At 40.1% G+C, this 27,574-nt stretch overlaps 6 protein-coding genes across 6 annotated transcripts; 2 read left to right on the top strand and 4 right to left on the bottom strand.

Moving 5' to 3' along the window:
* Window positions 1-6,876: 6,876 nt before the first annotated feature.
* On the bottom strand, window positions 6,877-7,285 carry LOC132151419 (histone H2B-like). The gene has a single exon (XM_059559528.1). The coding sequence runs from the start codon at window positions 7,250-7,252 to the stop codon at window positions 6,878-6,880; it is 375 nt and encodes a 124-aa protein (XP_059415511.1). The 5' UTR covers window positions 7,253-7,285; the 3' UTR covers window position 6,877.
* Window positions 7,286-8,052: 767 nt separating this feature from the next.
* On the bottom strand, window positions 8,053-8,644 carry LOC132152237 (histone H4). Its single transcript, XM_059561056.1, has one exon. It carries the CDS (start codon window positions 8,495-8,497, stop codon window positions 8,186-8,188), a length of 312 nt encoding a protein of 103 aa, XP_059417039.1. The 5' UTR covers window positions 8,498-8,644; the 3' UTR covers window positions 8,053-8,185.
* A 3,110-nt stretch (window positions 8,645-11,754) lies between these two features.
* Window positions 11,755-12,228, top strand: LOC132152238 (histone H4). The gene has a single exon (XM_059561057.1). It carries the CDS (start codon window positions 11,850-11,852, stop codon window positions 12,159-12,161), a length of 312 nt encoding a protein of 103 aa, XP_059417040.1. The 5' UTR covers window positions 11,755-11,849; the 3' UTR covers window positions 12,162-12,228.
* An 829-nt stretch (window positions 12,229-13,057) lies between these two features.
* Window positions 13,058-13,522, top strand: LOC132151418 (histone H2B-like). Its single transcript, XM_059559527.1, has one exon. The coding sequence runs from the start codon at window positions 13,100-13,102 to the stop codon at window positions 13,472-13,474; it is 375 nt and encodes a 124-aa protein (XP_059415510.1). The 5' UTR covers window positions 13,058-13,099; the 3' UTR covers window positions 13,475-13,522.
* Window positions 13,523-17,681: 4,159 nt separating this feature from the next.
* LOC132152236 (histone H3-like) lies at window positions 17,682-18,386 on the bottom strand. The gene has a single exon (XM_059561054.1). It carries the CDS (start codon window positions 18,180-18,182, stop codon window positions 17,772-17,774), a length of 411 nt encoding a protein of 136 aa, XP_059417037.1. The 5' UTR covers window positions 18,183-18,386; the 3' UTR covers window positions 17,682-17,771.
* Window positions 18,387-20,046: 1,660 nt separating this feature from the next.
* Window positions 20,047-20,536, bottom strand: LOC132151417 (histone H2A-like). The gene has a single exon (XM_059559526.1). The coding sequence runs from the start codon at window positions 20,496-20,498 to the stop codon at window positions 20,112-20,114; it is 387 nt and encodes a 128-aa protein (XP_059415509.1). The 5' UTR covers window positions 20,499-20,536; the 3' UTR covers window positions 20,047-20,111.
* Between the last annotated feature and the right edge of the window lie 7,038 nt (window positions 20,537-27,574).

Raw genomic sequence — 27,574 nt, 5'->3', positions numbered from 1 at the left:
CAATCTCACGACCAACTCAAAACGAAACTAAAAACTGTCAGCGCTAAAACTGTGTTCTCTCTGTGACCCCGAAACGAAGCCGCTGATTGGCTAATCCCCGTAACAGCAAGTCCTTCTTCACAGTTACACCCCTAGTATCTAGTCTTTAGCATGCATTCCAAACCTTGAGAAATTAACTTTTCCCAAGTAGGGCTCGCTGCAGCCTGCGGTGGACATCCAACCCCGCCCACATCCAAGCGTGACGTCAGTAACCCCGCCCACATCAAAGCACGACGTCAGTAACCACGCCCACATCCAAAGACGTCACATATCCAACCCTGCCCACCCGGATGTGCCATCATAAACCGCGCCTATATCCGTCTACGTCACGTTCTCATTAAATTTCAAACAGGAAGAAGCGTCGAGAAGACTGAAGTGAAGAAGTTTGTGATGTTTTTAATCGGTAAAAGAAGGAAATACTGTTTTGTGATTGCCAGAAAGAAGAAGAAGTTGTTGTTATCTGTATTTGCCAGTTGCCCAGAAGAGGAAGAAGTTATCTGCCATGGCTGTAAGTAATGAAAAATTCGGTTCTTAGCCCAAAAGTGTTTGTCACACTCACTGTATGTCTCTGCTTAACGTTAATAGTTAAAATGGTCAAATGTACACATTAAATTATCAATGAATATTTTGTTAGACATGAAGTGAAACGATAGCACAACGATAACTGTTTTGTTATGAGCTTTAGTAAAGTTACAAAGTTATAAGGCTACCAACACTGCTGTTTACTTTCATAATGTCTATAATGCTCCTAACTGTATCCTGATAAAATGTATGTGCATTGATTCATCCTTCATGTTTTTTTATATCCCTGACACATACTGATCTCTCTTTCTCTCTCACACACACACACGCACACACACACACACACACACGCACACGGGGGGGGGGGTTGTGGTTTGAATGTCCCCGCTGCAGTTTCACCACTGAAGAGAAGTTCTCTTTTACACTTCACCTTCTAGAGAACCACATAAGTCATGCAGTGGAGCATGGAGGTATGGTGAGAGCATGTCTTGAGATAATGATTGGTTTTTGTGTTTTTAAATCATATATGCATGTATATGTATGTTGCATAATCTAAATATGTCTGTGAATCTCAAAGAACAACAAGATGAACTGTAGTTTCTTGGGAACCACTAAATTGATGAGAATATTGTTGTTATTTATCTATGTGTGTTTTGTAACTTGCTGTGTACACTCTACACTTTTGTTATTTTTGTTTCCTACAATCCTACAGGTTACTTCATTTTAAAATGAATGGCCCATGGAAGATCATTAAAACCAAGGTACGAGAATGCAATAATCAGTTTTTTTTTTCAGTCCTTGTTCTGTAGTTTTATGTATATAAAAAAATAATAATTATACATTTAAATATTTGATAGAATATTCCAACCCAGAGAGAGGGACTGGATTGTGATCTGTTCATGCTGATGGTAAGCTGTGAATTACAGATTCTGAGCAGTTATGGTGATGGCAAAAGTTTAGTTTAGTTTACATGCAGTATTTAGATGAATACGGTCGTGTTATCTGTACGTTACAGCAAATTGGTGTCAGTTCATTTCAATATTTGAATTTTCTCAATGGTATTTGCTGTCTGTTTCAGTATGCACTCTATATAGCCCTGGACTTGACATTTGACTTTAGCCAGGTGATGACCTCAAATTTTCTTTTGGAAGGTTTTCCTTTTTTATTAATTTATTTTTTCCAGAAGTTTTTTCAAATGCATTCTCAGTTTTTTATTTTGTTTTATCTGTTAGGATGACATCCCTCAGCTCCGAAGGTGGTGGTGTAGTTTGCTCTTGCAAAACCTGTCACATCCAAGGTACACACAACTGGTTAATGAAATTAAATTGATTCTTCTGCATTCAAACTACCCAGACACACTTAATGTTTCCTCCTAGAATGTTAAGCAGTAGCAAAACTTTGGAGAGCCCACAATGTTGAATGTTTAGAAATGTGTTGAATGCTTTGAGTGGTTGGAAATACTAAAAAGATGCTCTACAAATGGTCCATTTACCCAACCTTTGAGTCTGTCTTTAGCTTTTCAGAGTCTACCATCACCAAACAGCCAGCTAGTACGGAAACTGGGATGGGTCAAGATGACAGTGATGAGGTAAAAACTTTTTTCTTTTGTGTGAAAATAATTATAGTAATTTTCGATTTACCCCACAAACACAGTTTATTTTGTACTTTCAACAGAAGATCAAAGAGGAACTGAAGAGGAGGTTCATAAGGGACATTGGTGTAGCATGGTGCTGGGTTCAGAGCCACTGTGAGCTTTCCATGGAGAGGTGACAGAGCCTGAATTTCTCCAGATGGACGAAGAAAAACCGTCTAATATAACCAAAGACTACCTGAAAAGAGAGACTGAGAAAGCAAGGGATGCCTGTGTGTTTGTCTTTGACAATCGCGAGGATATGGAAACATTCTTATTAAAATGTGTTGATGAACAGGTGCTGAAAGTCAAAAAAAATAAAAAAATAAAAAATAAACACACTTCTGCCATTTTTGCACATGCGCACAACACATGGGTGTTCACCTGGCATCACACGATGACGTATTTTTATGGTTTAAGCTTGACATCCTTTGTCAAAAAATCCTATTGGAATTTCACTTTGTCCTATTGGATCTTACTGGATTCTTAGGATCCTATTGGACATTCTGATTGATTTTAATGGAATTTCACTTTGTCCTGTAGGATTTTATTTGATGTTTAGAATCTTTTTGGACATTGTGTTTAATTTAATGGGATTTAATTTTTTCATGTGATCTTTTATTGATTTGTATTGGACATTGTGATTTTTAAATGGAAATTCACTTTGTCCTGTAGGATCTTATTTGATTCTGTTAATTACTTTTTAAGAGTAACTTTACTTTTTTAGAGTGGCACTGTGTGTGTGTGTGTGTGTGTGTGTGTGTGTGTGTGTGTGTGTGTACTTGTAACCCATAAAAATGCAGCCTACATATACACAAATATAAAAAAAATGAAATTCATAACACAGTAAGGCAAATATGTTAAATGATATAATATCCGAATAAGTTAAAATGTATTACATGTGACTAAGAATTCATAGAAACACAAACATCTATGATGGTATTGTTGACGCTTCCCCTTTAAGAAATCCGAATGTAGTGCGCGTGACCCTGTAGCGTGCATATTTTGAACGGTAACGGTCAGGTGAGGAAGCTGAGAAATCGAGTGATTAACGTTGTTTAACTTGTTAAAAGTTTATTGAAAGACGCTAAAAAGGAAGAAATAATGATACTTATCTGAGCTGCATCCCAAACGAACCATTTTGGGTGAAGTAACTATATCTGTTGGCGAGTTGTTGATCTCGTTACTCTGCTGATTAGTACAGGAGTCTGCCATACATAGCAAAAGCTAATTTAACAACTGATATTAATGAAATATTAATGTATGCCGTTTATAATAAAATGTAATTGTATAAAACACTGAAGTAGCGAGTACAAAATGTCTGTTCTGCCACCAGTTTGAGCGTTTTGAATTGTGATTTACGGTTTTGTGTAGCGCTTTATTTGTATTGATGGATTAATATGTTCTGTTGTGCAGGTCAGGTTTTATGTTCCAGTTAAAAAGTTTGACATGATACAGTTCTCCCGTGAATCGTGATATGTGTGTGTACGTTACATGGAGAAGACACGCATGACCAATCCAGGGGTTTTTCTGCATTGATCTTTTTTTTTGGCGGCTGTCAAAGCGTTATTTGACGGTGAGTGACAGTGACAGAGCGCGTACGAGAGAGAGCCCCGGCTGCGCGCGCACTCACAGTCTTCAAACAACACGAGCGCTTCTTGCTCTCTCTCTCTCTCTCTCTCTCTCTCTCTCTCTCTCTCTCTCTCTCTCTCTCTCTCTCTCTCTCTCTCTCTCTCTCCCTCGTGCATATTAATCAAAATCATTAAACACGATAGAAAAAGGGCGGAACGCCAAAGTTTCACGTGGAGCATTCGGAGATTTTTTTTTCTCCATGACAGGCTGCTTTTTTTTTTTTGTAAAAGCACTCTCTGTATTAGCTTAAAGCCCTCAAGTTTACATTTACATACTGTATTCTTTCAATTGCTCTAAACAAGTATTTTGGGTGAACTTTTTTATTGAATGCTAGACATCAAGTTGTTGTTATTTTCATCTGAAAGAAGAACTTTTTTCAGTAAGCTAGGACCTATGTGTTCAGTAAGCTTGTTTCAGTAAGCTATGTGTTTTCAAGGCTTCAAGGTTTTATTGAATGCTATCTCTATACAAGTGCAAAGTAATGCATTCTTAGTCTTTTATTTTGTAATTTTAAGAGCAATAAACATATATTGCAATGTTAAGGAATTCATGTTTTTTTCATTCAGATATGTAAATCAACATGTATAAATTGTTAGTAGTCAATTAATGGGGAGATAATCGAAATCGAATGGGCCTGAAAAATTAATCGTTAGATTAATCGATGCATCGAAAAAAATAATCGCTAGATTAATCGTTTAAAAAATAATCGTTTATCCCAGCCCTAAAGTGCAGGAATCAAAAAGTCTCATATCATTTAATTAAAAAAAATATATATGTCCCGACACTAACAGTGTATAAGGGAGAATTATTTAAATACTTAACTAGTTAAATACAAATTAAGTTAAATATTAATGGTATAACAAATAATGCATTAAATATTTTTTTTCTATTTTTAGATTTAATTTAGTAAATAGATTTTTAAAGTTTTATCTTTAACTGTAAAAGCTGCTAAATATATTCAGTCAACACAGACTTGTTACTGTTGTAGTTTTGTTACTCTGAATTTAGTTTAAATCACATAATGGACCTCTCTATTTTGAATTTGGCTTGTCTTCCGTTTTACTGTCACTCAAAGCAATGAGTCCAGAACAATTTAGCAGATTTACCTGCGTAATATTTAACACTCGTGATTTCTGAAATGGTAAATGTGGACGTTTCATCCTCTTAGATAAACAAAAATTTTCTTCAAATTGTGAATAGATTTTGTAGAGAAGCTGAGAAAAGCACAGTACACCTGACTGGAAATGACTGAGCTGGCTTATCTAAAACCAGGAAGTAATCGTGCATATGTTCAGTTGACAGAGCATTAGTGTTTGCTTTGGAATATATTTGATACAATATTTTTCAGTTTTTTTTTCTCTGTTTTTACATTACACACAAACAGTACTTTATTACATGAAATGAACAGTTTAAATTCCCTTTGAGGTGTATTATAATGATTTACAATATCAAATTCTACATATTGTTTAATGTTTTATTGTTCTGTGTTGTGATGTGATTGTATTTGCTATTATTATTATTGTTACAGTAAAGTGTTATTTTTATATTCAACTTCTGGTCTCCTGTATACACTTTATATATTCCTCCTCACTCTAGATATGTCCCTCCATTTGGTTCTAGAACTGGTTTAGTGTATATTTACATTGGACGCAAATTGTGTGTGTGTGTGTGTGTGATCAATCCATTATCAGTGCCTTAGAAATTTTGCACTAATGCTGTATGTTGCACAAATCACCTCTCATGTTTTTTACAATGTTACTGAAGGTCATGCAACATACAATGAACAATGTCTACATCATGGTGAGTTTAAGCAAACAGCAAGTACTATTTGTTCATAAAACAAATACAATGGAAAAGTGTACCTTTAGAATAAAAATAAAAAATCCCATATAAAGAGTCACCCAACTGGATCCCATTAAAATCCTATATGATCCTACAGGATATTTATGTCTTGTCCTACAAGACTATTCCTATCAGAATCCTGTAGGAACGGTTCCAAAATATGATAGAAAATCCAATTAGAATCCTGTACAGTTTTCTTATTGGAATCCTTTAGGATTTTTTGACAAGGGATATGTGTTAACTGTTCTTTTTGTGGAATATGTCCAGAAACAATGGTACATCTGTTCTGGCAATGTCCCTATGCCATCACATTCTGGAAAGATCTGTCCCGATACATTACTGTTAATCTTATTGCTGATTTTTCTTTGTTTTGGAAAAATGTACTGTTTGGCTTCCATGATAACAAGAGTAAAAAACAGAAAGAAATATACCTAGTTAATCTATTGATCATTTTAGGGAAATATCATATTCACAAAGCGAAATTTAGTAATTATAAACCTTCTTTTATTGCTTTTGGTAAGTAGACGGAACAGTACATCAATTCCATCCATGATTCAAAAAATAAGAAGGCTGCTAAAACCATTCAGTTACGCTCTATATTTAATGTATTTATTTGAAACTCCCCTGGCTCTGTTCTTTTATATATATATATATATATATATATATATATATATATATATATATTTGTTTCTGTGTTAATGACTCTATTTGTGTGTTCTTATTGTTTGTATCGTGAAGATTTAATAAAGATTAAAAAAAAAAAAAAATTGAATTGTATTTTTATGTATGGCGCATAGGCGTGGCGTCTGACGTCACACTTGGATGTCCACCGCAAGCTGCAGCGAGACGCTCCTCACTTTTCTTCACATCTGGCTGCAAAGCCTTGCCTAAACAAACAAATCAAGTCCTTTAGGACTATCTGTAAACAACAGTTGTGTGTTGAAGGAGAGCTTATTCTATGTGGGGTGTAAAACAAAACCTACGATCATTAAATCAATGTATTAAATCAAATGACCAACAAAGTGATCTATAAATTCCCGTAGTCTGGCCCAAAATGAGAACTTATGGTTAGATAAACTAAGTGGAAAGAAATTAAGGTCTATAATATAGAGAAAAAAAAACAAGTAGCCAATTACACACAACAGAAGCTCTTCGGGTGAGTGGATGTGTGGCTCTTAAAAGAGCCTTTGGCTGTTGAGCTGCAGCGGAGCTCTACTTGGAGCTGGTGTACTTGGTGACGGCCTTGGTGCCCTCAGACACGGCGTGTTTAGCCAGCTCCCCGGGCAGCAGCAGACGCACGGCGGTCTGGATCTCTCGGGAAGTGATGGTGGAGCGCTTGTTGTAGTGAGCGAGACGAGACGCTTCACCGGCGATGCGCTCGAAGATGTCGTTGACGAAAGAGTTCATGATGCCCATCGCCTTCGAAGAGATCCCGGTGTCAGGATGAACCTGCTTCAGCACTTTATACACGTAGATGGCGTAGCTCTCCTTCCTGGACTTTCTGCGTTTCTTTCCTCCTTTCGCGGCGCTCTTGGTGACGGCCTTCTTGGAGCCTTTCTTCGGCGCGGACTTCGCTGGTTCAGGCATGATAATGTTTTCGACTCAAACTCTTAAATATCAGTAGCAAGCTGAACTCATACCGGGCTATTTATTCACTCGCCTATGCTAATTCTGTGGGACCTTGTGATTCCGTGTTGTCATTGGTCAGACCCATAAACTTGTATTTAATTGGATCATTCAAGGCTTTATGAACTGGAGCAGAGCCAATCACAGGCGCTTAAATCGTAGCTCCACCCACCACTCCATGTTTGAACGACACCCACCCGACTGGGTTTCCTTTGTTTCATTTCCCGCTATTTTTATAATAATATTTTGAGAAAATAGTTACAGATAAATATCAGGCACACATTTAATATGAAACTATTATAAAATCAATAAGGAAATCACGGAGGAAAAATACCTATAAAGCATCGATTGTTTAACTGAACATTGAGCGTTTACTTTTGTTCTTTTGCATTTTTGACAATTTTCATATTTAATACTGTAATTAAAGCTGCTTTGACACAATTGGTCTTGTTAGAAACACTATATAAATAAAGGTGACATGACTTGATAACCTGGAGCTCTATTGCTATACAGTTAACAGAAATAACATTCGCCTTTATCTTCTGCACCATTCTGCTCGAATTCTTCAACGTCTGTAGCATTAATTTTTTTAGCCTTAAATCAAATACCATCTTTTAACTTAAACAGATTATAATAATCATGCTATAATATCTGCTTTTATTTTTTGTTTCAATGAAAAGTACCCAGTGTACGGCTGCTAAGGTATCGTTAATGTAATATTAGCGTAAAGTGTCTCTAAAACATTATCTGTAATCAACAATAAATGTATTATTTGTAACGACTGTGTAAACGTAGTTCTCATGTTCAGCACACAACAGCAGCGCGAGCTCTTTAAGTGAGAGTGTGGGTGGCTCTTAAAAGAGCCGTTGGGTTTGTTCTCTGATCTGAAGCGGTTTATCCTCCGAAGCCGTACAAGGTGCGTCCCTGTCGTTTGAGCGCGTATACAACGTCCATGGCGGTGACGGTCTTTCTCTTGGCGTGCTCGGTGTAGGTGACGGCGTCGCGGATCACGTTCTCCAGGAACACCTTCAGCACACCGCGGGTCTCCTCGTAGATCAGACCGGAGATGCGCTTGACTCCACCGCGGCGAGCTAGACGACGAATGGCGGGTTTGGTGATTCCCTGGATGTTATCGCGCAGCACTTTACGGTGACGCTTAGCGCCTCCTTTCCCGAGTCCTTTACCGCCTTTGCCTCTTCCAGACATGATGAGATGATCTCTGTTCCAGTCAAACGACGAATACAAATACAGAGCAAGTGCTGCAGGGAGCCGTTTTACAGTTGTTTACAGGACCTAACTGAAACCAGCTGAGCGTCACATGACTCACCCCTCCCCCTCTAGTTCGAGCAGGAAACGATGTGGGTTAACGCTAATCCTGATCTTACGATTACTCTCCTTTTTTTATTTTTAAAATGTTTTATAAAATAATTTAATGAGAAATGATTTATTAGAGCATATGGAAAGCTTATAGCTGTGCACACACACACACACACACACACACACACACACTGCCTCTGGATGTACTCCCTTAGTATAAAACAAACAAATGCAGTAACAGTAATAGTTTAACTGTTTATTGATCTTGGGGGATTTTCATTTATATACATACATACATATATATATATTTTTTATTTTTTTTTTTTACTTAGTCTGATGTTTTAATGTTTAAATACACTTTCTTTGAGTTAATATTGTTCTTACCAAGTGCAGAAAAGAAAAATACAGCGCTATATAGAAACATTGTAGTTTTTATCTGTGGCAGAAATAAGTTTACTCTGCGTGACATAGTTTCCGGTTGTGTGTGAAAAAGGCTAATTAGCATCTTGGAGGAGAGAGCAGGTTAATCTAGTCTTACAGAGACACATTTCATTGCATTGGGAGCAGCTCAGTACTGAAGTGAAAGTGATATACAGTCAAGTATGTCTGTTCATATGATGTCTGTGTTTTCTGAGCCCAAGACTCAACTGTTTTCTCCAGTTCTACAGATGTGATCGTTGGCGAGACTTTCTTTGGTCTCTCCTTGCTTTAGGACAAAAATACACACGTTCTCTTCCAGGCAGATTTGTGATATTTTCTGTTGATTGGAAATTTTTCATTATTGCCTTGATGGTAAAAATATTAACTAATATTCACTCTGGTGTGAAAAAGGTTTATAATATATGTCAGAGTATTTCCGGAAGCAGAAATGGAAAAAAGCACCAGGCCCAGATTGTGTTACACCAGCCTGTCTGAAATCCTGTGCTGACCAGCTGGCCCCCATCTTCAAACAGATCTTCAACAGATCGCTGGAACTGTGCGAAGTCCCTTCATGCTTCAAATGCTTCACCATTATCCCCATCCCAAAGAAACCCAAAATTACAGGACTAAATGACTACAGGCCTGTGGCTCTAACGTCTGTAGTCATGAAGTCATTTGAAAACTGGTGCTGGCCCACCTGAAGGACATCACTGGACCCTTGCTAGATCCTCTTCAGTTTGCCTACAGAGCAAACAGGTCTGTGGACGATGCAGTAAAGTGAAAGTGAAAAGTGAAAGTGAAGTGACATTCAGCCAAGTATGGTGACCCATACTCAGAATTTGTGCTCTGCATTTAACCCATCCGAAGTGCACACACACAGAGCAGTGAACACACACACACACTGGAGCAGTGGGCAGCCATTTATGCTGCGGCGCCCGGGGAGCAGTTGGGGGTTCGATGCCTTGCTCAAGGGCACCTAAGTCGTGGTATTGAGGGTGGAGAGAGAACTGTACATGCACTCCCCCCACCCACAATTCCTGCCGGACCGGGACTCGAACTCACAACCTTTCGATTGGGAGTCTGACTCTCTAACCATTAGGCCACGACTTCCCTAAACATTGGACTGCATTATGTTCTGCAACACCTAGACAGACCGTGGACTTATGGGAGGATCCTGTTTGTGGACTTCAGCTCTGCCTTCAACACGATCATCCCAAACCTCTTCTTGCCCAAACTAACTCAGCTCTCCGTGCCCACCTCCGTCTGTCAGTGGATCAACAGCTTCCTGACAGACAGGCAGCAGCTAGTGAGACTGGGAAAATACACATCCAGCACCCGTACAATCAGCACCGGAGCTCCCCAGGGCTGCGTTCTCTCCCCACTGCTCTTCTCCCTGTACACTAATGACTGCACATCTAAGGACCCCTCTGTCAAGCTCCTGAAGTTTGCAGATGACACCACACTCATCGGCCTCATTCAGGACGGTGACGAGTCTGCTTACAGACAGGAGGTTAAAGAGCTGGCTGTCTGGTGCACTCTCAACAACCTGGAGCTGAACACGCTCAAAACAGTGGAGATGACTGTGGACTTCAGGAGAAACCCCCCTGCACTCCCCCCGCTCACCATCATGAACAGCACTGTGACTGCAGTGGAGTCATTCAGGTTCCTGGGCACCACTATCTCTCAGGACCTGAAGTGGGACATTCACATTGACTCCATTGTGAAAAAGGCCCAGCAGAGGTTGTACTTCCTTCGCCAGCTGAGGAAGTTTATCCTGCCACAGGAGCTGCTGAAACAGTTCTACTCCACCATCATCGAATCCATCCTCTGCACTTCAGTAACTGTCTGGTTCAGCTCAGCTTCTAAATCTGACCTCAGAAGACTACAGAGGGTAGTCCGGACTGCTAAGTGAATCATCGGTACAACCCTCCCATCTATTCAAGAACTGTACTTATCCAGAGTGAGCAAAAGGGCTGTTAAAATCACTCTGGACCCCTCACATCCAGCACACTCCCTCTTTGAACTGTTGCCATCTGGTCGACGCTACAGAGCTCTGAGCACCAGAACGACCAGACACAGGAACAGTTTCTTCCCTCAGGCAATCCATCTTATGAACAGCTGATAATAACTGTGGGACACACTACACTATTTATATTTATATACACTACACTTATTTATCCAACACACATACTTAGCGTACACTTAAATCTTTTGCACATAATATACATGTACATACATAAATGCTCATTGTAATATACCTGCCATACATTGTCAATTTGTATATTGTCATTCCTTACCCACCTATTTGTATTTTTTTGTATTTTTTATTCCTTATTGTGTTTTTTTCTGTCACTGTTATGTTGCACTGCGCAGCTCTGTCACGAAAACAAATTCATCGTATGTGTGAACATACCTGGCAATAAAGCTCATTCTGATTCTGATTCTAAATAAGAATAATTTCCACGAAATCATAGTGTACTAGTGAAAAATACTTATTTCATAGTGTTTTTTTTTCTTAATGAAAATCTTTTTATTTTTATTTGTTTGTTTTCCTTTCTGTTTGTGATATCAATACAGATTTATCACCCATGTGCGGAAGGCCATTGAACAGAAAGCAGAAGAAGAAACAAAGGAGAGTCATCGTAAGATCAGGATTAGCGTTAACCCACATCGTTTCCTGCTCGAACTAGAGGGGGAGGGGTGAGTCATGTGACGCTCAGCTGGTTTCAGTTAGGTCCTGTAAACAACTGTAAAACGGCTCCCTGCAGCACTTGCTCTGTATTTGTATTCGTCGTTTGACTGGAACAGAAATCATCTCATAATGTCTGGAAGAGGCAAAGGCGGTAAAGGACTCGGGAAAGGAGGCGCTAAGCGTCACCGTAAAGTGCTGCGCGATAACATCCAGGGAATCACCAAACCCGCCATTCGTCGTCTAGCTCGCCGCGGTGGAGTCAAGCGCATCTCCGGTCTGATCTACGAGGAGACCCGCGGTGTGCTGAAGGTGTTCCTGGAGAACGTGATCCGCGACGCCGTCACCTACACCGAGCACGCCAAGAGAAAGACCGTCACCGCCATGGACGTTGTGTACGCGCTGAAACGACAGGGACGCACCTTGTACGGCTTCGGAGGATAAACCGCTTCAGATCAGAGAACAAACCCAACGGCTCTTTTAAGAGCCACCCACACTCTCACTTAAAGAGCTCGCGCTGCTGTTGTGTGCTGAACATGAGAACTACGTTTACACAGTCGTTACAAATAATACATGTATTGTTGATTACAGATAATGTTTTAGAGACACTTTACGCTAATATTACATTAACGATACCTTAGCAGCCGTACACTGGGTACTTTTCATTGAAACAAAAAATAAAAGCAGATATTATAGCATGATTATTATAATCTGTTTAAGTTAAAAGATGGTATTTGATTTAAGGCTAAAAAAATTAATGCTACAGACGTTGAAGAATTCGAGCAGAATGGTGCAGAAGATAAAGGCGAATGTTATTTCTGTTAACTGTATAGCAATAGAGCTCCAGGTTATCAAATCACGTCACATTTATTTATATAGCGTTTCTAACAAGACCAATTGTGTCAAAAGCAGCTTTAATTACAGTATTAAATATGAAAATTGTCAATAATGCAAAAGAACAAAAGTAAACGCTCAATGTTCAGTTAAACAATCGATGCTTTATAGGTATTTTTCCTCCGTGATTTCCTTATTGATTTTATAATAGTTTCATATTAAATGTGTGCCTGATATTTATCTGTAACTATTTATTTTCTCAAAATATTATTATAAAAATAGCGGGAAATGAAACAAAGGAAACCCAGTCGGGTGGGTGTCGTTCAAACATGGAGTGGTGGGTGGAGCTATGATTTAAGCGCCTGTGATTGGCTCTGCTCCAGTTCATAACGCCTTGAATGATCCAATTAAATACAAGTTTATGGGTCTGACCAATGACAACACGGAATCACGAGGTCCCACAGAATTAGCATAGGCGAGTGAATAAATAGCCCGGTATGAGTTCAGCCTGCTACTGATATCTAAGAGTTTGAGTCGAAAACATTATCATGCCTGAACCAGCGAAGTCCGCGCCGAAGAAAGGCTCCAAGAAGGCCGTCACCAAGAGCGCCGCGAAAGGAGGAAAGAAACGCAGAAAGTCCAGGAAGGAGAGCTACGCCATCTACGTGTATAAAGTGCTGAAGCAGGTTCATCCTGACACCGGGATCTCTTCGAAGGCGATGGGCATCATGAACTCTTTCGTCAACGACATCTTCGAGCGCATCGCCGGTGAGTCGTCTCGTCTCGCTCACTACAACAAGCGCTCCACCATCACTTCCCGAGAGATCCAGACCGCCGTGCGTCTGCTGCTGCCCGGGGAGCTGGCTAAACACGCCGTGTCTGAGGGCACCAAGGCCGTCACCAAGTACACCAGCTCCAAGTAGAGCAGTCCGACACCGAGACACACCCCAAAGGCTCTTTTAAGAGCCACCCATCCACTCACCCGAAGAGCTCTTTGTTATACTTTAATCCTAGATGAAGTGAAGATGATTTAAACGTCTAGTATTTATTTTAACTTGACTTTTTTTTTTTCTGTCACAAGACTACATGTTGTACCACTTTTGCAACTACTGTTGCCTTAATCAATATTAAACGGTTTTATATTAACTAAAAGGTTTTTTTTTTTTTTTGTCTTCACATGTGGTCAGTTACAGAAAAATAATGGATAATATATAGACAGGCGTGTTATGCCCAAGCGCTCAAGATTGTGCATAAATCAGTCGCTTCAAAACACTGGCAGTGATTACGAGCGTGAGAGGAAAAGACATTTTAATTATTTATTAAATTCAAGATTATGAGAAATTAAAAAGAGAAACAATATTGTGTGTATTAATAAATTGCATAGATGATTTTTCCCCATGAGAATAGTACTGTGCCTAAAAAACAAAAAAAATCTTTTGTCCTCTTGTGGACTAAGTATCTACCAGCCATGTATCTTTGCTAAAGCCATGCAAAACACAAGTCCTTACCAAGTATGGCATGTCTACAAATCGAGAATATTGTTCAGAAATCTCTTTCACTGTTGGGGACTTGTTTGCGACCCATAACCCGAGAGGGGTTTTCTCCATGCCCAGTTTGATGGTATTGAGGTTTTCTGGAGATGGTTTCATCCTTTTGATCACAGTCGTCCCGAGAGGACTCGTCCTCCCCTTCAACAGTTATTTCTGAAGAGATAGACACTCCAGAGGAAGCACTGTTTCGACTACGTTTGCGCTGGTAGCGACGCTGATCATCATGAAGTTTCCTCCATAGATTTCAAAGTCTAATCTCAATAAGTCCACTGTGGGAGACTGGGTCATAGAAATCTTCCTGGATGAAAGACGGAGGATAACAATTGTAACTTTTACAAGAATTCATGATGTGTGACGAGCAAACCAGCCGAGTGGATGTACTTTTGGTGTTATTGTAATATTGGTAAAAAAAAAAAAACCTACAGTCACTAAATTTTCAGTTGATTTTTAACCTGTTAACTAATGAACATACCACACTTACTATTCCAGTTTGCATTTGTTTAAAGTGGGCTTTGTGTGTTTTAATAAGTGCAACTTACAAAACCTTCATTCTGTTCTCCCATCTTGATCTTCAGAGAAGGAAACAGTGTTACCACACTTTCTGCCAACATCTGTTTCTCTTCATTAGATAACGCAGTGAAGCAGCCCGTGCACGAGAGAATAATTGATTCTGGAGCCGTCGATATCAACAGATTCAGCACCATCACCACGGACAGCACCTGTAGAGTTGCACGTCAGTAGATATATCTTAAACCTATGGTTCGGGGAACACGCCTAGAAATGGTAAACCTTTAGTTAAGTTATACGTTAGGAGTCTTTGTAGCGACTCTAAGAGACAACGTTATCGAGAAACGCAGCCCTGATATTACACAAGAGCAGCAGAGTCTCGGTCTGGGTTTCTCAAAACGTTGTCTCTTAGCGCGCTATGATGACTTTTAATATAACTGTAAGGTCACAGTGATTTTTCCAAGTAAGACATGTTCCTGGATCAACATTACTGTCCAGAAATCTAGACTTAACCCAATCCCTACTCCTAAACCCAAATTTACACATAATTTATTTCTAAAACCAGTGGGAAATGATAGCTGATTAACAATGGTGTAGAAGCACCTAACTCTGGTAATAAGCCTAAAACAGATATTTTCTGAAAAGTAATATCTCAATTCTGATTGGTTGATTGGAATGTTGATCCAGGAACATGTTGTACTTGGTGAAATCACGCTCGCCGTAACGGTAACAATGAGGAAGAGGAAAAAACAGCACACGGTGGAAGATGCGGCGGGAAATGCGGCAGTGAATAGACATTGAATTAGAGTTCCTTTATAATTTTGCCATTTTAAGTTACAAGAAAATCTAATTAAAAATGTTAATAAAAGATAAAAACAAATGTAAAAGAAGAAATAAAAAAATAAAAGAATAATGGCATGGCCCTACTTTACATATGATATAATAATCATGTATGGCTCCCATAATTGTACAAAGTCCTTTATTTTACTCTTGGAGATATAAGTCAGCCTTTCCAGTCCAATGCACTCTTCTTTTATCCATTGTTTAATAGAAGGTGCTTCCATGCTCTTCCAGTTCACAGCAATGGCTCTTCTGGCATGTAATAATCCAAAGTCCAATAGTCTAGTGTGTTTCTTTGTTTGTGAGAAACCTGTATATTCCCAGTACACAAAGTTTGGCACAATGTGGTATTTTAAGATTAAACCGTTCTGACAAACAGTTTATGACATCCTTCCAGAACGTCTGTATATCAGAACATTCCCATAGACAGTGAATCAGACTCCCTTTATAATTTTGGCATTCTGTACATATATCAAGAATATGGCTAGACATATGATTGAGTTTTTCAGGTGTTATATAAACCCTTGTCAACCATTTATACTGTAATAATTTAAGCCGTGTGTTTATGATTTGTTTTGGGCCTTTAAACATTCTTCAGTCCATTCAAATTCCTCTATTTCTTCTTGAATGTCTTTCCTCCATGCGTTTAATTTGTCTACAGCAGACTCTTTAGAGTTAGACATTATTAAATTATTCATTCTGCGTCACCGGGACTTACGGTTTAGAATCGTTTAGAATGTTTGCATGAATAATAAACAGCTGATAACATTATCCACCCCATAAATATAGTATTAACAAACTTTGATGCAATAGACAGGGTATGATTTAAAAATGAGCGTCCCTCCAAAAACATCTAAATTTCTGTCTCTTTAAATACAAAAGACGGAGAAAAACTGCAAAAAGGTCCACTTTTTGAAAAAAAATAACCCCCGCCCCTTTCAATAGGCTGGCTACGAACCTGATATAAATTCTCAAAATGCATCACAAAAGTTATGATTTAAGCAGTTGGTAGAGTTGTGACGTTCGCGAACGAACCGATTCTTTTGAACGGCTCATAAACATGAACGATGGGAGCCGAGTCTCGGCTGGAGGGGAGCCGTTCTTTCTGTCGTTCTTTTTTTCTATGCGTTTCACACAGATGCACACAAATGAGCTCCTCCGCGAGACAGAACAGTTATAGGGGGAGGGGCGCACCCAGCGCAGGCAAACCCTTTATAGCGTGATGATATTAGTTATTAGTTGTGCACGCATCCTTCACGTGACTACTCCAGTGGAAAAAAACCCTGCATGCCTCTGTCATTGGGTAGGAGCGTTGAAAAAAGCTGTTTTACACAGACATTCATTGCAGCCCACTTTGTTATTGTTCATTGACTTGAAGTGGCTGATGTCCTATTTGCAAAGTTTATTGATATTGGTGTGTGATATCTGAGTTTTAATTATTTGACTACAAATCTCACCTCATCATTCTTCCCAGTGATTATTTCCAGGATAAACTGAGATGCCTCCAAGCTGGCTTCTTAAAACTGACTAAATATTTAAAAGAGCCAAAAGAGCCGGTTAGGTTCCGGTTTGAAAGGAACGGATCGCGAAGATCCGGATCCCCTCAAAGAGCCATAAATCCCATCACTAGCAGTTGGCCACATCCAGTGTAATGAATAGATATATCTATCTATCTATCTAGCTATCTATTGCCCTCTGCTGAGCATCTATGGACAAAACCATTTCTGACTTAAACTAGGCTTTTCTTTAACCGACAGATGGCAGAACTCTACACCCAACACCTAGATTAATATCCAGAAACATATTACAGTATATTTAATTTAGATCATAATTTAAGTTTTTCTTTTCATATATTTCACATGCAAGATAATTGTATAGTTGAGGAATTGTGTGGTAGATAGATACAACAGTACTTTGAACCTCCAAAAAAATCACAGCTCTCATTTAAATTCAACATCATTAATAAAACAGTTGAGCATAATTTACCTGATCTTAGCGCACGCTTGCTTGTGTACCATCTGAACACAGATGAACACTTTGCATCTATTTATAACAGGTGCAGATGTAATCAAGTTACTCCACAGACTAATGGAGAGTGTAGTCCCGAACTCTTTCATCAGCCCGTTACATACACACACGATTTATGTAGTAACGAAAAACTACAATTGATAGAAGTCAGGAAATACGTTTTGGGAACTCAAGGGAAATCCCCATGTAGATTACGCTGTATTTGTTATATTCATTATTGCAGTGGAAACGGTCTCGTTCAGTGCGGTGTCGGTGGCTCTTAAAAGAGCCTTTGGGGTGTTTGGCAGCGGCGGGTTTAAGCGCGCTCTCCGCGGATGCGGCGGGCCAGCTGGATGTCTTTGGGCATGATGGTGACTCTCTTGGCGTGGATGGCGCACAGGTTGGTGTCCTCGAACAGACCGACCAGATAAGCCTCGCTGGACTCCTGCAGGGCCATGACAGCGGAGCTCTGGAAGCGCAGGTCCGTCTTGAAATCCTGAGCGATTTCTCGCACCAGACGCTGGAAAGGCAGTTTGCGGATCAGCAGCTCGGTGGACTTCTGATAGCGACGGATCTCTCGGAGAGCCACGGTCCCGGGCCTGTAACGGTGGGGCTTCTTGACGCCGCCGGTGGCTGGGGCGCTCTTCCGGGCAGCTTTAGTAGCGAGCTGCTTCCTCGGGGCTTTGCCACCGGTGGATTTACGAGCGGTCTGCTTGGTTCTTGCCATCGCTGCGATCAACTTCTCTCTCCGTTCTGCGCACGTAGAAAAATGCTCCTCCGTCTCGTGCGTCTGCTTTTAAAGCGTCATACGGTCACGAGCTTATGCCGTCATTAGGGTGCAGAGGCTTGTGATTGGCTGATATGTGACGTCTGCACATGACTGCTAGCCAATGACTGTGCAGCTTCTGTTTTCAAACGGGGCTGTTTGTGTTTCCCGCTCAAAATGCTTTGTTCTGTTTAGTTCTTTACGCATCGTTCATTCATTCATTCTCAGAATCAAGGTCTGTTAGCAAAACACAGCACAGTATAATAACATGAATTAATTATTTAATTATTTTCACCATACAAATGTAATGTATGCCCTGATAAATAAATAAACCTGGGCTATTAAGATCTTGAAGTTCTTTCATGACAATCTTTCTCATATTTTATTCCACATCATATCTAATCCCACAATCAGATCATATATTTAGCAGCTGTTTAAAACCAACACTACTCGATCATCAGCAGACATACAGTGACTGACTATGGTTTTATCAATCATACATCCAGTTAGAGTTGTGACGTTCGCGAACGAACCGATTCTTTTGAACGGCTCATAAACATGAACGATGGGAGCCGAGTCGCGGCTGGAGGGGAGCCGTTCTTTCTGTCGTTCTTTTATCCTATGCGTTTCACACAGATGCACACAAATGAGCTCCTCCGCGAGACAGAACAGTTATAGGGGGAGGGGCGCACCCAGCGCAGGCAAACCCTTTATAGCGTGATGATATTAGTTATTAGTTGTGCATGTTCATTGCAGCCCACTTTGTTATTGTTCATTGACTTGAAGGGGCTGATGTCCTATTTGCAAAGTTTACAGTAGTAATAGTATGTAGTATGTAGACATTTCCATTTTATTTATTCTAATTTTATCTACTTTAAATATTTTTTGTTTTCTATCAAAATGTTCTTGTGTGATAACAATGTTCTTGTGTGAAAGTGTTTGTAGTAAAAGCTGTTTTGCACAGAAATTCATTGCAGCTGGCTTTGTTTTTGATATTTATTCGTGAGTAGGTATTGTATGAATAACATAAGTCAACGTAGCTTTACACACACACACTTTGTACTAAAGGTAAATCCAAAATAGTGATGTCACTGTCTAAGCAGAGGGATTTGTGCAACCCTATGGAATATAGTCCACACATGACAAATGAGGTAATAATCAATATTTCAGAATAATTCAAACTCAGATATTGGTGTGTGATATCTGAGTTTTAATTATTTGACTACAAATCTCACCTCATTTTTCCTCCCAGTGATTATTTCCAGGATAAACTGAGATGCCTCCAAGCTTCTTAAAACTGACTAAATATTTAAAAAGAGCCAAAAGAGCCGTTCTTTTGAACGGCTCTTTGAAAGGAACGGATCGCGAAGATCCGGATCCCCTCAAAGAGCCATAAATCCCATCATTACATCCAGTCTTACAGTCACTTACATTTTCCAGAAATTAATTCATACACACATTAAAAAGTGCTGGTGAAAGTAGACTCTCTTCTGCTCTGCATTACTCTAAATTACTCTGTTCAGTACATAACTTTGACTAACTATCAAAAACATCAATAAATCAGTTTTGGCTTTTAGACAGTTCTACACCTTCCTTCATGGACTTCAAACCAAACTGACTGTTATCAAGATAAACACCTGATGTGATTATTTCCAGAATCTTTGACACAACACTAAAGCAACTGGCATCATAGTTATTCATATTTGTTACACTGAAATAAGACAGTTTCAAAATAATTAATCAATAATAATGCGTTAATTTAGTTCATTTTCTCCTTCAATCGTATGTATGGTGTGTTATTAATGAAAAGGAAAGTAAATCGCTCTCTAACAGATGAAGTGTGTGGCTCTTAAAAGAGCCTTTGTGTTGGAGAAGCAGAGCGGACTCGGTTTACTTGGCTTTGGCGGGTTTCTCGCTCTTCTTGGGCAGCAGCACGGCCTGGATGTTGGGCAGCACGCCGCCCTGAGCGATGGTCACTCGACCCAGGAGTTTGTTGAGCTCCTCATCATTGCGCACCGCCAGCTGCAGGTGACGGGGAATGATGCGGGTCTTCTTGTTGTCTCTCGCGGCGTTTCCAGCCAACTCCAGGATCTCAGCGGTCAGATACTCGAGCACAGCCGCCAGATAGACGGGAGCTCCGGCACCGACGCGCTCTGCGTAGTTCCCTTTGCGGAGAAGTCTGTGAACACGACCGACGGGGAACTGCAGCCCTGCTCTGGAGGAGCGAGTCTTGGCCTTCGCTCTCGCTTTACCGCCGGTTTTGCCTCTTCCGCTCATCTTCTGTGACAAAATGCTTCAACTTTACAAAACAGAAATAATAACTTTCTGAGCTCTGGTGAGCTGCTTTTAGAAGAGCGTGACAGTCGCCCATTGGTTTAGACATTGTAAGATTTTAAACCAATCACTGAATTTCCCTCCAACACCCGCCAAAGCCACGCCTCCATATCTGCGCGCGGACTGAGCAGCATTTCAAATTACAAATGAGGACAATGGAGCAATATATACAAGTGTTATAAAAAAAAGACGCAGTTTAACGCAGTGAATGTAGAAAAGTTTTTTTTTTTTTTTGCATTAACGTTATTTATTTACCTTTATTTTTACCAGGAAATAATCCCATTGAGATTCAGAATCTCCTTTTCAAGGGAATCCTGGCCAAGACGGCAGAATAATATTTCCTTTTTAAAACTACATATACAAACATTTAACAGAAAAAGACATTTTGACCATTTAAACATCATCTCAACATATTCACCAGCAGCACTCAGTAACAGCACATGTGCATTTAGTACTCAAATAGTTATTTATCCTCATTTTAAAGTGTGTCATTGTCTGTAAATAGTCAAATTTTAGCTTATTCTGCAATTTATACCAGGAAAAAGGTGCAAAAACTTTAAAAGCACTTTCACCTAAGACAGTTCACGTTCGTGGGATATCATACATGATTTGCAGTGTTGGGAAGGTTACTTTGGAAATATAATAGGTTACAGATTACAAGTTACCCTGTTTAAAATGTAATAGTAGTTTAACTTTTTCAATTACTTTATTAAAGTAATGTAACTAATTACTTTTGAGTACTTTTTGATGACTTTTCTAAATGTGTGAAAAATAAATAATTATAAATAAAAGCATATACATCAATTCAAATACAGTTATCTAATAAGCATGTGACGTATTCTGTGTAATAAACTCCTGAAACATTGGTGTTTTTTTTAAACTGCTGTCTCTTTGTATATGGTGATAGTTTTCTCAAAATAAGTAAAATGCACATGAAGTGACACAGAGCAGTTCTAGAAATGATGTTTATGTGCTTGTGTACTCCTATATTGAGATGGCAGAGGTTGAAAACACTGCGAGCTTCAGTAGGCCTATGTGTAGTAAATGAAACCATGTCTTTGCCATTCATTTACAGCAGGGGCGGACTGGGAAAAAAATTCAGACTGGAAAATTCAAACTCATACAAACAAATTCATGGACAAAACTATTTTTTGTATGGACCTGACATAAAAAAGGTTTAAATCTTTAATTTGGGGACATGCAAAATAAATAAAAGTTCTCTCCTGAACTGCACCTTCACTTCCATTTTTCTCTTCAGTCTCTTTATTTTGCCCTGTTATCCATCTCTCTCATGACTTTAATACTCAAGATTGAACAAAGCTATACTTTACAATACAATACTCTACAATACTACAATATCTTTATAGAAAAATCCTAATACTGTACACGAGTCATGTTTTTCCCCTTACAAAAATTGACCATGCTTTTTTTAGCCTATATACAATAACCTTGTTTTGTTTTGTTTTTTGCAAATGGATTTGTATTTATTTTTAAATAACTCAATTTGTAAAATCATTTTAAATTTTTGGTTACCACAGTTAAACAATAGTAACTATTTTCTCTGGATTTATAGTAATATATTAAAACGTTAATTTTCGTAAGGGTTGTGTTGTTGTCTGTCGTAGCTCCCCCTAAACCTATAAAAAAAATCTGTTTTTTTTTTTTTAGCTAAATTACTACTGTAACATCACAACAGATAATAATGATGTCCTTTATATAGTATTGAGTGATGACTGATGAGCAACGTGCTGCTGCTTGATTAAATAAATAAAAAAACAAAGACAAAAAAGCATCTTTACAGATGAAACTGACCTGAAACCCTGAACAGTAGTTCTGCTTCTCTGCTCCAGCTGTCCTCTCTCTCTCTCTCTCTCTCTCTCTCTCCCTCTCTCACCCTCTCTCTCTGTCTCTCTCTCTCTCTCTCTCTCTCTCTCTCTCTCTCTCTCTCAATTCAATTCAATTCAGAAAGCTTTATTGGCATGACAAAGCATCAAAAAACAACATAGAAATTGATTTTGAACATTAACTACACCAAACATTATAATAATAGTTAAATAAAATAAAATAAAACATAATATTATAAGATTAATAAATAAAATAAGAAGGATTATAATGCCGAAATCATGTACATAAAACACAAAAGCTAAAATAAACTAACACTGAACTTGGAATTTAACATTATATACATGTGTGTAGGTCTGATGGGGTGTTAGGCTGTGTGTGTGTGTGTGTGTGTGTGTGTGTGTGTGTGTGTGTGTGATTGGGTGTGTTAGGCTGTGAGTGAGTGTGTGTGTGTGATTGGGTGTGTTAGGCTGTGAGTGAGTGTGTGTGTGTGTGATTGGGTGTGTTAGGCTGTGAGTGTGTGTGTGTGTGTGTGTGTGTGTGTGTGTGTGATTGGGTGTGTTAGGCTGTGAGTGAGTGTGTGTGTGTGTGATTGGGTGTGTTAGGCTGTGTGTGTGTGTGTGTTCATTGGGTGTTTGCTGCTCTGCTCGTCCCTCAGGATGTGGAGAGATGCTACAAATCTTGCTGCTAAATTGGAGCATTTGGCTTCTTCGCCAAGGATGAATCTAAGTTTTTGGGTTGGATTACAGGTGTTAAATTGGGGAAATATCTTATTCATTTTGGGGTAATATTGGTCTCTGATGTGTTGGTATTTGGGGCATTCTGTGAGGAAGTGCAGCTCGGTCTCCGGCACTCCCAGAATGCAGTGCGAGCAGAGTCTGTCCTCCCGGGAGAGCCAGGTCTGTCTGCGCCGGCCCGTCTCGATGGCCAGGCTGTGCTCGCTGAGTCTGTACATCGTCAGGGTTTTCCTGAGCTTCACATCATTCACTGTGCTCAGGTAGCTCGCAACAGTGTACTCTCGATTTAGTGCCGAATAACATTCCAGTTTGTGTTGGTTTTGAATGGTGTTTGTCCAATGGGTGATGTACTTGTGTTGTTCTGTGTTGATAATTTGTGCAGGCCGAATGTGTGTGAGTGTGTGTGTGTGCTGAGGCGAGCTGATCTCTGCAGGAGAGAGCTCAGTCAGTCTCAGCACCAGCTGGCACAGGGGACTCCTCGTTACGCTCAGCTCTTGGTGTTTCAGGGCTTTATAATGGTACGTGTTGGGATCGCTTGTTTTCAGGTGTTTCCAGAATTTGATGGCTCTTTTTTGGATGTTTAGGAGGAGAGGGTATTGGCCCAATTCTGCCCTGCATCCGTTGTTTGGTGTTTTTCTTTGGACTTTGAGTATTCTTTTACAGAAATCTAATTGTAGAGTTTCAATCAGATGTTTTTCCCAATTTAAAAAATCAAATTTTATAGAAGGACCCCACACTTCACTGCCATATAAAACAATTGGTTCAATTATTGATTTGAAAAGTTTGAGCCAAATTTGGATTGGGATGTCAATTTTGATTGATTGTTTTATGGCATAGAAAGCCCTCTGAGCTTTCTCTTTGAGTTCATTCACAGCCAAAGTAAAGTTACCAGTTGGAGTTATTTTCAGGCCGAGGTAGGTGTATGCTTTTGTGCTCTCAATGGTTCTGTGTGAGAGTGTGAATGTGTGTGTTGGTCCCTGAGATCTGGAGCGTTTCTGGAACATCATGACTCTAGTCTTCTGGAGGTTGACGGTCAGGGCCCAGGACTGACAGTAATCCTCCAGCAGATCCAGGCCGTCCTGAAGCCCTTGTTTAGTGGGCGACAGGAGGACCAGGTCGTCTGCGTAGAGTAGACACTTGATCTCTGTGTCGTGGAGAGTGAGACCTTGAAAGGGAGCATGTTCTAACATATTGGCCAATTGGTTGATGTAAATGTTGAAGAGGGTGGGGCTTAAACTGCATCCCTGTCTCACTCCGCGCCCCTGGGGGAAAAATTCGGTTCTTTGGTTTCCAATTTTGACAGCGCATTGGCTGGCTGTGTACATCGATTTGATCAAATCATAGAATTTCCCCCCTACTCCACTGTCGATAAGCTTTAGGTATAATCCTTCGTGCCAGATTGAATCAAATGCTTTCTTGAAATCAACGAAACAAGCAAAAATTTGTTCTTTGTTTTGATGTACATATTTGTCAATTAGTGTTTGTAATGTAAAAATGTGATCGGATGTGCGACATTTTGGAAGAAAGCCAATTTGGGATTTACTCAAGGCATTGTGCTTCATAAGGAAGTGTAAAAGTCTGGCGTTTAAGATGCTGCAGAGAACCTTCCCCAGGTTACTGTTCACACAGATGCCTCGGTAGTTGTTGGGGTCTAGTTTGTCTCTGCTCTTGTGGATGGGGCTGATGAGGCCCTTGTTCCAGATCTCAGGGAAGAACCCTACACACAGAACATCATTGAACAGTTTGAGCATGGCCAGTCTGAAGCTTTGCTCTGTGTGTTTCAGCATCTCGTTCAGGATGCTGTCTACACCACAGGCTTTCTTGGACTCAAGGACTCCTAATTTTTCTTCCAATTCTTTCATTGTTATGGGGAAATCTAAAGGGTTTTGGTTTGTTTTAATTGATCTTTCCAAATGTTCTAGTTTATTAATTATTTCATTTTGATTAGAATTTACAATTTCAGTTGGGGTGTATAATTCCTGGAAGTGGTTTTTCCACTTCTCCCCATCTTGGATTGCCAGAACTTCTTGATTTGGTTTGTATAGCAATTTCCATTTATCCCAAAATTTGTGTGAGTTTATAGATTTTTCAATTTCTTCAAACTGGCTTTGCAGAAACTGTGCTTTTTTCCGCCGGAGTGTGGCTTTATACTGTTTTAGTGCCTCACAGTAAAGAAGGCGGAGGTCCGGATTATTTGGTTGTCTGTGTTTTTGATTTGATAAGTTTCTGAGGTTTTTTCTCAGAGCCTTACAGTCCAAATCAAACCATTTGTCAGTATCTAAATATTTTTTCTTTGGTTTAACAATTGCCAAATTACTTTTTTGTGCTGTTTTGTAGAATATGTTGTTTAGGTCTTGTACTTCCTGATTGATGCCAAATTGGTTTTTGGGGTATTCCTGTATTTGGAATGAATGTATGAGGGATTGTATTTCTGAAGATTCGACGGCAGTGCTGTAATTACTGGCACTGGTTTCTGTCCATTTGAAAGACATTATTTTGCTCATTTGATATGGGGTCCTAATTGGTTGGGGTGATGTTTCAGATTGCTTTATATAGAGGATGATTTGGCTGTGGTCTGAGAAAGGTTTGAGGGGTTTGACTGTGAATGCTCTCAGAGAGGAAAGCTGGAGATCTGTGATGGTATAGTCTACAGTGCTGTTCCCCAGAGCTGAGCTGTAGGTGTATCGGCCGAGCGAGTCCCCTCGCAGTCTCCCGTTGACGATGTACAGAGCCAGTCCTCGGCAGAGCTGCAGCAGCTGCCGTCCGTGAGCGTTCACGGTTTCATCACAGTTTTGTCTGCTGGGGTGAGAAGGGAATAAGTGGTTATTGCCTGTGATGAATTTGCTACCGTGCGATTCCGATGAAATCTAATTCTGCTCCTGTTCTGGCGTTTAGATCGCCCATAAGCAGCACATTTCCCTGGGCCTGGAAATGGCTGATTTCTCTCTCTATGTTCTGGAAAGTTTCCTCTTGGAAATACGGAGACTCGAGGGGTGGAATGTAAACTGCACAAAGGAAAACAGGCTTAGATGCTGATATCATTCCTTTTTGTATTTTAAGCCACAAGTGATGTTGTTCTTTTTTATTAGTTCTATGGGCAGTTCAGATTTAATCCATATTATCATCCCTCCCGAGTCTCTCCCTTGTGTGACTGATGAGAGTTTGACGGATGGTAATATTATCTCTCTGTATCCTGAGGGACAGCTAGTGAACGCATCTCCTCTGCACCAGGTTTCCTGTAAGATGATCACATCTAGGGTCTTGTAGTTCTTTCATAAAATCAGAATGTCTACTTTTTAGGCCAAAGACTGAGGAGTTTTAGACCTTGAATATTCCACGTAGAAAAACTAAGTGATTTCATCGTAAACTTTTAAATTAATGTGTATGTTTGTTTGCTATTTTGAGAAAAAAGAAATGATGCAAAATTACTACAGATTAAAATTAGAAGAATGAAAGATGTGGTTAAGGTTGTGGTAGGAACTCAAAACATCAACAATTCCATATTAAATGTACATTGATACCACAGAATAATAGTTTTTTTTGTTTACCACTGTCCACTGTGTGTTAGTAGGTGAGAGCAGATGATACTCAGCATGTGTTGGATGTTGTGGAGTTCAGCGTTAGGGTGGTCTGCTCCTCCGCTGACAGCTTGGGCGTAGCTCAGTCTGCCTGGCTGGGCGCGGCTCTGCTGTGGACGGGCTTCAGCTGCTGGAGCTGTGGGGCTGTTGTAGAGCGGTCTCTGTCTGTAGGGGTCCTGTCTGGGTGCTGGAGCTCCGGGCGGTGGACCTCTGGGTGGAGGTCCGGTCGGGGCTCTAGATGAGCTGTGGACTGGGATGTAGTTTGCTGGAGTGTGTCTCGATGGATTGGCTGGGTTAGGGCTGGTTCTGCTCCTGGTTCTGGTCTGGTTGGTCCTGTATAGAGTGACATCTTTGAGTCTCTTTGCGAGGATATGTACCAGGTTCTTATAAAGGTGGACGTGGTCGTATAGGACATTCAGTGTCCAGGTCTGGATGGTGGGCAAGTGGACGTTGGGCAGGAGGGAACAATGTCTAGAGATTCTGGAGTTTATTTTATTAATTGTGTTGGGGTGGAAATCTTTCCTCTGAAGTAAAGTGGACAGGATGATTTTGGAGTTGGGGAAGGTTTCTCTAGCTTTATCCACGACGGCTCTGAGGGAGTTCGACACTCGGTCCTGCTGGCTCCGCAGGTCGTTGGTGCCCGTGTGATGATGATGTGGCTGGGCCGGCCTAGCTGGGACTCTGTCAGGAGCTCCAGGGCTTTGTCAGTGGTGGGACACCAGAGTTTAACAGCTCTGTGCTGGGGAACAGTTTCTTTACATCAATGAATTTGCCGTTGAATCGATGAGTTAAGAGCTATTTCGGGTTCCTCTGTGCTGGCTGGTGCTGGCTGGCTGCTGTGAGACGAGGGGCTGCTGTGTTG

Source organism: Carassius carassius, chromosome 10 (assembly GCF_963082965.1).
Source record: "Carassius carassius chromosome 10, fCarCar2.1, whole genome shotgun sequence".
NCBI classification, from domain to species: domain Eukaryota; kingdom Metazoa; phylum Chordata; class Actinopteri; order Cypriniformes; family Cyprinidae; genus Carassius; species Carassius carassius.
Note: the sequence above shows the minus strand (reverse complement) of the source record. Positions and strands in the feature narration are given on the sequence as shown.